At 41.8% G+C, this 11188-nt stretch overlaps 1 protein-coding gene across 2 annotated transcripts in view; it reads right to left on the bottom strand.

Annotated features, from left to right (window-relative positions):
* Positions 1–435: 435 nt before the first annotated feature.
* The window catches only part of klhl13 (kelch-like family member 13), a 39225-nt gene continuing 28472 nt past the window's right edge, over positions 436–11188 (bottom strand). Inside the window, exons 7-8 of one of the 2 annotated variants that reach the window (XM_074610356.1) lie at positions 8151–8264; positions 436–1507 (exon numbers count right to left, since the gene is read on the bottom strand). In XM_074610356.1, coding sequence (XP_074466457.1) covers positions 1020–1507; positions 8151–8264 — 602 coding nt within the window. In that variant the 3' untranslated portion in view covers positions 436–1019. The remainder of the gene's footprint in view (positions 1508–8150; positions 8265–11188) is intronic. The other variant, XM_074610355.1, reaches the window with a different exon arrangement.

Below are 11188 nucleotides of genomic sequence, written 5' to 3'. Positions count from 1 at the left end.
CTAACGTTAGGCAGCTGAGGACTGCTCAGGTTCTTCCTGAACTCCGAGACATCGTTGTCAAAAGTAACGTTACATACAAAGTAAAGGTAAAAGTAGTAAATTGTACCCTTCTTAGGAGAGCTTGCATTCAAATGGGGCATATTAAAGGGAGATGCCCCAGCAGTAATGGTTACTTCCTTTATTTTCCCCGGATTCGTCTATACAACACAAAGTTATATATATACAACACAAAGTTGCACAATGAAATATAAGTTGTAAAGGCCACACATCTTGTACCAGAGTTCGACAGCTTCACACAAATCATCAATAACAGCCGCCTACAGTGTGTATAAATACTGAACAGTTAATATATATAAACTATCCATCAAACAAAACTTCCCCCTTTGAGGATTGGCCCGAGTCTGCTGCAGTCAGTAATGACAACAACATTTTAAATACTTTCAAAATCATGTTTATTAAATTTAGAAAACACCATTTTGTTAACAGTTTCATAGCAATAGCAGGAAAGAACTGAAACTGTAAGAGAGCAACGTAGATGGGGGCCTGGGCCAACCCCTGAGTTAAAAACCGGCTGTGTTTTGGAGCTCATTCGTCCCTACGCTTCTGCTTTCTGGAGTCCCCTGCATCTAACCTGGCATAGACTAGAAGAGAGAGTCAGTGCGGTAGTCAACATCTCAAGGTAGAACGCCTAAAGAAACGAGACATAAGAAAACTTTGTAGACATCAGGTAGAAAAGTTGATTTGCAAAGTCACTTTTCAAGTCAAGGTATTTCCTGCCAAAGTATACCGAGTATGCAACATTAACATGTAATTAGGTTGCCAAACCGTATCGGTACGTAGGTTTAATCACTTAGGGAAGGGTTTCTGCACAGCTTTAGGGGAGGTGGACTTGGGGATACTTGGGGATGCAGTCCGAAGAGGAAGTGCAAACAATGTCTATAAGGAGTGTTTGTTGAAGGGGCAGGGTGGGCGAGGGGTTACGGGGGTATGAGCGAAACAGGGCTCCCCCCCTTTACTCATCAAGGGGCGGAGAGGGGCGACTCTCTGGAGGGCGAGCCCGAGTGGTCCTCGGGGGGGAAAACTGTGAGTGTGCAGGCTCGGATCCCGCCCAGCGACTCGGGTAAGTCAAACACTTTGTGCCATTCGTCTTTCTCGGGGTCGTACTTCTGTACTATTTCCACCATGCAGCGATTGTTCCACGAGTAGCCGCCCACCACATAGATCTTATTCTCAAACACGGCCACGCCCACGTCGCTCTGGCCTCGCAACATGGCGGCGATAGGTGTCCACAAGTCGAGGGCGGGGGAGTAGTATTCGCAGCTCAGCACGTCGTCGTAGTCGCTGGTGCCCCGGAAGTGATTGCCCCCGATCACGTAAAGGCGGTCGCCCACTGTGCACATGCAGTGGAGGCCGCGCACTGTCGTCATGGGCGCTTTCTGAGTCCATTTATCTGCATCTGGGTCAAAGCACATCAGCTCCTTCTGAAAAGTGTCGTGAGTGATTCCCCCTGCAGGAAGAAAAAGAAGAGTGCAAATTAGCCTCCACAGTGATCATATGAGGGAGTAGAAACAGCTTAGACCCGTAGACCTGTCAATCAGACCGATCTGTGACTCATTCACCCGTGTCAACCTACATTTATTTATGTAGGCCATGTGGAGCACCAGCCACAACACTGGAGCATTTCTTTCCATAACATTATGAAGAACGAAAACCAGGTCGCACCCTTCCTCGATCCCCATCTCTCAAACCTTGACGCAAACTCAACAACCAACACACAGGGTGAGCTGCAATTTCGCAAACAAGAGTGACATCAATATTCTTTTCTAAAGCGCAAAATCATGCTGATGATGAGCGCTCGGTACAAAGAGGAACACCGTTACAAAACGCTCATGCACAAACGCACAAACAGACTGTAGACGGCAGGACACAAAAAGCTGAGGGAAAGTGGGGAGGAAAAAAACAAAAAAAAAACAGGACATGTCTACAGGGAAGGCTTAAAATAAAGAGGAACACAATCCCAGCATGCATTTGGGTGGAAGCCAGCCCACCCCTCCCCCCCTTAGGCAGAGTGACTAGGAGCAAATGCGGAGAAGATTTGCAGAGCATGCCGAATAGAGGCAGAATCCCTCTTTTGCTGCTGCCCAGTGATCGTGTGCTCGGTTTATTGTTGAGGCCTAAGCTGTCTATTCGGCTGCCATGACTCAGATCTGTGATGCTGCACCTCCTTAACTGATCAAACCCAAAGATAGCCCGACTATCCATTCTCTTTATCCAAGCAGTCCACGGGGCAGGGCTGCTATTAAAATCCTGACAGTGCTGGAGCCGACGTAAGGTCCTTATAATTCGTCTCAAGAGGCCCTGCTGCTATTCTGATTTAGTTCAAGGGCTTTGGCCTTTCCCTGATACAATGATATCTGATCAGCATCCCGCTATCCTAATGTCTAATTAGTGGCATTAGTGGGACACAGAGCGGACAAGGTTTAGCTAAATTGAGCCTATCAAAGCGAGACAGGCCAAAAGCTTTTGCCCCTTCCAGACTGGGTTATTGTTTGTAATATCTGCTACAGAAGTATAAAAGCATTTCCATGTTCAGCCACGTACTGTAGATATAAAACAGACGTACAGTCCCCTTGTAAAATCAGCGACCCGCTCGGTTGAATCAGTGCCGGCACACCCAAAGCGAGGATGGAGGATAGACACAGAGGTGAGGCAGGAAAAAGGAGATTCAGCATTTTCCAAAAATAACCCATAATGATAAAGAGTGTCCAGAGACTTGAGCTCTGGTATAAATTACACCTCATAACGATCTGTGCTTGTTTCTGAAAAAACACAAAATGTACAGTCAAATCCCTCAAGGACGCTCATCGTTCAAGACGAGCTACAGGATCGGTGTTTCTGTAGGATGGCTGGGAACTTATGGATCGACATTAACATACAGTAAACTCTGTATAGATTATGAATGCAACTCTTTGGTTCCTCTTTTCAGTTATGGTCCCCATCTACGTTTCTCCACTAACAGTAACCACAATGTTGAAATCATACTGTTCAATTCACAGGCTTTTAAAAAGGCATACTTCACCCCCAAGATGATCATTGGTATATCTGTTAGTCACCTTGTGTTACTTTGAATGCTTGAAGAAACATTTGTTTCTTTCGCATGCCTCCACGGTGAAATCCACATTTAACAACAGCAAAACTATATCAAAAACATCCGTTTATAAACGCTAATACTTATCTCATTACTCATCCGAACGAGTCGTTCTTTATATGCAAAGATGCATGTGTTTGGGAAGTAGTGAGCATACGACTTGATAAACGAGACTTGGATTATACTGAACGAGTTGTGTCAGAGTTTGTAAACGGATGTTTTGATGTAGTTTTGGTAACACTTCATTTTACAGGTCCGCAAATTTCATGGTAATTAGGTGATAATTAGCAAGTAACCTATTTGAAATTTCCTTGGAAATACAGCCAAATCAGCCCATTATTTACCTCAAAATGTATCAAAAATTACTTTATTATAAACATTATATTCAGCTATTTCCCAATATTTAATGCATATAATAATACATTTAATTTATTAGCAAATAGCTTCTTTGAAATTTCTTTAAAAAAATCCCTGAACCATGACATTAGCTACCAGGTTACATTTGTGTTGACAAGAAGTCGCACAATCAGAAGTGTCTTCTATTAGTTTTCCACCTCCAATGAAGAGCAGCGCACAGCCGCTTCTCAAGCCTAAGGGCCCTATTTTAACCATTATATGCTATTTCAGCATATAGTTATTAAATAATGTTTATAATAGTCATTTTTGATTCATTTTGAGGTAAATATTGGGGTAATTCGGCAGTAATTCCAAAGAAATTTCAAATAGGTTATTTGCTAATCATCACCTAATCACCATGAAATTTGCGGACCTGTAAATGAAGTGTTACCTAGTTTTCCAGTTGTTAAATGTGGCACTATTTATTACAATTCATCAAGATTTCTTCGTTCACCATGGAGACATACAATAAAAACAATGTTTTCTTCAAGAATTCAAGCTACCCCGGGGTGAGTATTGACATATAAATTGTTAATTTTGGGGGTGAATTATTCTTTTAGAGGCTGGAATATGAGATATTACAATCAAACAGATTTCTGCCGTGTTTAAAATCATTCCCTCATTCACTACTTCCTTTACAAACAGACACACATTTACTCTGTATAGTGAGTAGCAAATTGAAATTTCACTTCATCGTCATTGTGGGACATTACTCAGTCCCACAACGGTAGTTTTTACACCCATAAAATTCAAATCATTGCATTGTGGGACTTTTAGCAGAACTGATAGTGTACATGCCATGGAGAGAATTTGGACCTTTCAATAGAGTAAATATAGCAGACTACTGTACATAGTAAATAAGGTGTGATTTCAGACACAGTCTAAACCAATCCACACATTATTTGCAGAGCTGCAATTATGTCAATTCTACAGTAATTCAAAAAGGTTCAAGAGGGGAAAAGCTTGCAGACATTACAGATCACCCTTTTCTGCATAAAATAATCCAATTATGAACAACTGTTATGAGGCCGTTTCAACTAAGAATCAAACAACGACCACAACAAACCAGCTTTCTTTCAAATACAGTACATTAAAATGCCTAATGAGCTTAGTTTCCACACCAAGTCAGCATCTGAGACAGCCCTTACTCAGCTTGTGCATCACCCCCAGCGCTAATGAAATCATCTCTGCAAATCATTGTTAACTTTAAACCTAAAGTTAACAATCTCTAGCAAAGACCTAACCTTTTATATATGAAGCGTACACAGTGTACGCCCTGCAGCACAATTCAGGGCAAAAAAAGAAAAAAGGTCCCTTAAGATCGTTCATCTGGTTTACAAAGACAACCGGCTAATGACTGCAGGAGCAGCTCACACACCAGTCACATTATTAGCTTGTATCTTCTGCACCAAAGATCTGACAAAAGCTAGTCACATACTATGATGATGATAATGGCACGTTTAAAAAAAGAAATGTATATATAATATCACAATAACAAAACATGACTTCTTCCTCAGCTGACATGCAATGTTTAAATATTATTATTATTACACGGCTGTGTTGAATACTGGATTCTGATTGTCAATAACAGTGTTCTGCGGTCTGTAATGTCTCTATAACAGACCGTTGCTATGTATAACAGACCGTTGCTATGGGTGCAGCTCTGATGTCGGACTCTGGCGGACTGTTTTTGTGACAAAATATTGATTTCTTCAGTAAGCAGCCGTGTAATAAGCGGGATAATGTACAGCTAGCCGGTCATTGTTGTGAAAGAATCCCCTTCAGGGCGATGAGAGACCCAGCATCGCCCTGTCGGGGATTCTTTCACAACAATGCCCGGCTCGCTGTACATTATCCCTTACGTACTAGAGCTTGTCTAATGAAGCCACGCTGATATATCGGCCAAATCCGATATTAGCTTATTGCAAATACACATCGGTATCTGTGGATATGTTGGCCGATAAGAAACAAGAAATTGCATAACAAATGCCAAAGTAGGTTTGAGTTAATACATACATCATTTGTCCAGCAGAGAGCAAAGACAAGTTTTTCAACTGTAAAACATTTCTCTCAATATGCATCTTGGTCACAATTAAAAAAACATTAAATCTAAGGGACCCTAAAATATCGATATCAGTATGAAATAATATAAATATAATTAATCTCTCAGGTAAAACGGAGAACCAGAGGCAGCGTGGCTCTGTGCTGGTTCAGTACTCGTGTCTGAACTCTGCCGCACCACTTGAGCCGTGATGGTCTGTGGGCTGAGTGCATGTGTCAGGTTCATCCAGCTGACAGAATACCTTCAGACAGCGCAGCAGCACAGCCAGAGAATGTGACCTGATCCGCTGTGACAGACAGACACAGAACTGCACTTCAGCATGGGTCACCTTGCACAGCAAGACTGTAACCCCCCCCGAGACTGTGGGCGCTACAGTGGGCCCTCGGTGCAACAAAACTCCTCTAATGGGTAATGCTCTGTACCTTTTGCATTAAAAAAACACTACCATCCATTACAGACAGTTTTTATATGAGCTGATACGCATGTTTCTTTCTTGTGTCATAACCCACAGCTGTAGTCGCAAAACCACTTCACCAGCTTTATCCTGTAACGCGCAAATATTCACTTCACCCCCACATGTAGTATTAGCTGCTGCAGGTGCAGAGCATGACATTGTGTCATTGCTATTGAGCACATCACTGAGACATGAAACCAACACAAAAGGAATCCATTAGAATATCAAAAAGGGCGAGCAATAAATGTTATGTACTGCAGAGTACAGCCTGGGGCAAAAAAAGAATTGAAAAACAGCTGGTTAGCAGCAGATTAGCTCAGTCTGTGACCATTACGTTATTCATCATTTCACTCGAAAATGTGCCTTTCATCCTCGCTCCATGGTAATATTAGGCTTGCCAAATCCTGTGGTCCCGAATATGCCCCAGTTCTTTTGCATCCCACATGAAATACTAATTAAAAATGTTATTAAAGTTTGGCTTTTGTTTATATAAACAAGGACAGTCATCATATATGAAGCTAGTTATTAGTTTATGGCTTGTTACCAGTAAGTTAAGAGTTAGTTAATATGAAATTAAATTAGAAAACTTTTTTCACATGCGTGCACACAGTACCAACCCTCGCAGCACTTTAATGTATTATGCAAACTACATTTCTTAGGAAGCATGAGCAGTTGTGGGATTTACTATGTGGAACTGAAAAATAAATAAAAAGATGACTGGATATGGTCGGTAATGTGTTGCGTATACAACTACAGAATATTGACACAGATTTGCAGGAATAATGAGATCTGTGGATTATGAAATTAAATTTACTGGTTGTGTGAACAGTAATCGAAATCAGGGGGCGTATCTAATAAAACGGCCTGTATGCTGGTCAGCACCTTACAATGTAAGCTTAATACTGCGGCTAACAAGCTTTTCAATATTTTATTTTTATTTGCCTCCCGGCTGGCAAGTACAGCATGTGACTAGTGCAAAGATGTTAATGTATGTTAATTCACCAAGGCTGTAGAAGTCTATGCCCGATATCAATATGCTGTACAACCTCTTTAAATAGTTCATAGACTCATGAACGCAATGGTGGAAATTGTGTTACTTGTAATTGCTTCCCTACTCAAGCAGCTGATGTTTGTTCCTTTGGTGGAGTGTGTTCATGTAACTGACATTCAGGGTATGGATGCTTTTCCTTTTTATTTCCTTCCTCTATTTTGCTAAAAAACATATAGAAAACAAATCCAGCTGGAAATCTCCAGTGATGTTTATGAACCTTGTTTACGTTCATGTGTTGTAGAGCGATGCCGGTACCCACGGCCAGGAGGGATTAACACAGGCTCTTCTGTGTTACGCCTCCTACACAGGCTTCAGTCCTCTTACTTTGCTCCATCCTTCCCAATTTTTCCCTTCTGCCCCTCCCATCCCCTTCCTTTGTAGCACCACTCTGGATTAGTCACACTGAGAAACTAGGGCTCATCTCCATAATGCAGGATCTGTTTTCAATCCCGAGGAAGCGAGCGAGTATTTGAGGTGACACCTAAACGAGCAATCTCAGTGTCGACCCTCTGCCCTGAGCACCGAACCCTCGCAGACTTTAACTAACTTCGCCTGCGTGCTCGGCATAGATGAATCAAGTGAGTGAGGGAGGATTTGTAAAAGTCTGCAGGTATGAAAGACTCTTTTTATGTGATGTTCAAAAAGATACAAATACGTAGCACAAGGTCAGAAATCTTATTACTGACGCGTTTTACTGTTGTGACCCTACTCCCCCTGCAGCCCTCTAATGCGTGTGTCAATCACAGACTTAATCTAGTTTGAACATGTACAGAACGCACACACACAGCGCTCTCTTGATGACTCATGGCAATGCATGAGACTGTATATGCAGTCGAGTTTGGACGACATGTATTAGATCAGGGAACCACAGATTAGATTTGCATGTTATGAATTGTAATCAGCCGTTTGCTTCTCGGGGGGGAAAAAAAAACTAATTTGAAATCACAATATACTGAAATTCATTCTAATTATGACTTCAAGACATGAAATCTAAACACTCACACAACATTACATATGCCTCTTTATTAAACTTACTTACCTGAAATATACATATAACCACCATACACCGTCCCAGCGTGGCCGTAATGTGGTTCATTCATTTTGGCAACATATGTCCATTCATTTGTCCTCGGGTTGTAGCACTCCACAGTAGCTTGAGGAAAAAGACGGGGAAGAGAAGAACGTATTAGTAGAAAGTAGGTCAAGACACAACTAAGGAGGACAAACAGCAGCAAATGAGGCCTTGGAGGGGTCTCAGCGTGGGAGCTAAAACACGGATTTAAATACACAGTACACATCCCTACAACCCCACCAGCACTGAATGCACTGGCTGCACAGGAAACAGGGAGATTGTAAGATCCTTTATCTTAAGGCCTCTGAGGATGGTTCTACAAAATCTGTGAGAAACCGGAATAGGGACGCTGGGATCCGTGAGTGATGATCATAGGTGAGCGACCCCGTAACAAGCAACCAAGGTCCATCAACTTGTGGGCTCATTGTGTGATTGGGTGCAGAGCAAGTTGGACAACCAGCAGGAGTGATGAAGACCTAGGCATCAAGGGAGCTTCACCTCGGAGATGTAAGCTTCTTCGATGAAGTGTTATAATATAAGATTATAACAAGAGTGTGTGCTTTTTAGTGTACATTTTACCACAGCACCATGGGCCTTAGATCATTTCATATTAACTTCTTCTTATCTTCCACGCTGAGGAAAGTCTCATCTGCATATAACAGGATAAAGAGTTACTGTATTTTTGAAAACAGGGGTGACGATTAGGCTTGTCGCAGTAGTCAGTGTTACGCGCTGATCGGGCACACACCGATTACATTACATACCCACTGCCCCCACCGTGATTTAGCTTTTTTTTTTACAGAAATAAAACCCATTTAGTTAATTTTATCTGTCAGCGGCATGTTATGAATAGATAGTCGGACGACGGACGCTACAATTTGAACGCGAATGCATCTTAAGGAGTCTCAGCTCAGAGTAGCAGGTGTCATATTTCACACACGTGGGACGAGAGAGAGTTGACAGACCGAGAGATGGCGGGGATTTGGTGTCGAAGCGAAAAGAGTGGCGCCTATTTGGCAATATTTCAGATTCAAACCCAATGCTATGAGGGAACCACAACGTTAATAAGGCCCCGCAGCGAAAGCTGGACCGGAGAGGCCAGACACACAGCCACCCGACGTTAAAGATCAAAGTAAGCGCGCTACACATATTGAGCGTCATCTTTTCTTGTAAAATGTGTAAAAAGGTGTTGTCACATCTTTATTAACCGGAGGGAATATTTCCTCACATGACATGTAAAAAAATATCTTAGTTGTAGTTGGTGAACTGATTAACGGTGGTCAAAGACAAGAAGCGGTCTCAGCTGAACACCAAGGATAAAAAAAACACCTTTTAAAGGCTTTGGTTAAATCAATGACTTGAAAAAAATTATTAAAAAATATTCTGGTTCCAAAATAAAAGCAGTACGCTCAGGACCACAAAGCAGCGTGAGCCACCTGGGGAAATCTCAGCGGGGGAAATGAGCGAATACCTTGCTCTGCTTGCTCAACAACTATCATCAAAGTGACCTTGAGCAGTGCACAACATCCTGCAGCCGCTCAGTGGAGGGAGAACAGACATATTAGGAAACAATACTTTGTCGGACTCAAGAAGGAATGCATCATTATTAAAGATCTTTTAATAAACAAATGATAAATTAATGTTGCTGATTTACCTACAGAAGCTAATTTAAATTGAAAAATGGCTTCTTTGCTCTGCTGTCAGATTTTCCTATGATCAGCTGAAAAGGTCACATTCCTAATTAGCATGATTTTCTCTTCCTGTAAGCTGTTCACCAAAATAGGACACTGCGGGGGTCAAGCCATGGTAGCTGGTGACATCTGGTAATAATCACTATGCAGCATACTTCTCTGACCTAGAGCAGTGGTTCCCAACATATGGGGTCGGGACCCCCTAATGGGATCGAAAGTTACTGTAAATGATCTGTGCTGTGTTTGTCAATTATCATCAACAATTATTGAATAGTTGTCAAATGATCATGTGACATTTTTTCTATCAATGGTGTGACTAAGGTAAACAATGTTGTAATTAGCTTTTTAAAAGACCTATAAAAGGTCTTATAACAGGGTAAAACAGAGTGATTTGTCTGACAAGTATATATTAACTACCCCACCCCATATCTAAAGATATCATAGTCTCGACGTTGCTACGCTTTTCTTTTATAATCTGGGGATTTCAGACATTAACAATAAAGCCACGCCCGTATGACCAACCAAGAGTAAACACATATAATGCAGGGGCTGGGCACATCCAGGAAAACATCAAGGCTAAACCACACGCAGTGAAAGGGCAGTGGAACGTAAAGCAGAAAAAGGCAGTTGTGTAGACAGGCAGTGAACCGGGGCTGTGTTCTTTGGTCTAATTATAACCCAGAGAAGAGAAGAGTGCTCACACAGTGGCCTCTCCCTCTCTCCGCTGCAGTTACAGAGCTGAATTTAAGTATTGGGTGGCACCTCTCTGTGGTCCACAGTTACGGCTGCTGAGATTCCAGATTGGTTACGCAGCAACCGAACTACAATGAACAGATATAAATACATCACTTCATTGAAGTGCTTCAACTAGGAGGCTGAATTGGGAGTCCAAATGTCAAAATTATGTTTTAACTATGAAAAGCATCAGATTTCTGACTAAAGATGATTTGACACGACCCCTTTATAAATCAATGACAACTTTTCACTTAATCCTGTCTGCCAGTACGGTTAATCTCACTTCAATCCTACATATTCGTTGAGATTGTATCAGTAAAGTGTTCATTATTATGAATTATTATTCAGTAAAATATTCTGTGGATAAGCAAGAGGTCAACGAGTGGCACCGGAAATGAAAGTAGGCTGTCTGGCAGCAGCAGTAAACACTAAACACCGACGTACGTACCGCCAAACATTTCATTTGTGTACTGTAATTATTACTGTCGGTTACCTCCAAGTCAAAATCATATTCTGTCTCTCGGGGCGCCACTCTTTCCATGAGACCGTATTTTCTTTTAGCTTTTACAACGACTGAAA

Source organism: Sebastes fasciatus, chromosome 16 (genome assembly GCF_043250625.1).
Source record: "Sebastes fasciatus isolate fSebFas1 chromosome 16, fSebFas1.pri, whole genome shotgun sequence".
NCBI classification, from domain to species: Eukaryota; Metazoa; Chordata; class Actinopteri; order Perciformes; family Sebastidae; genus Sebastes; species Sebastes fasciatus.
This window is presented reverse-complemented; position numbering and strand designations above follow the sequence as displayed.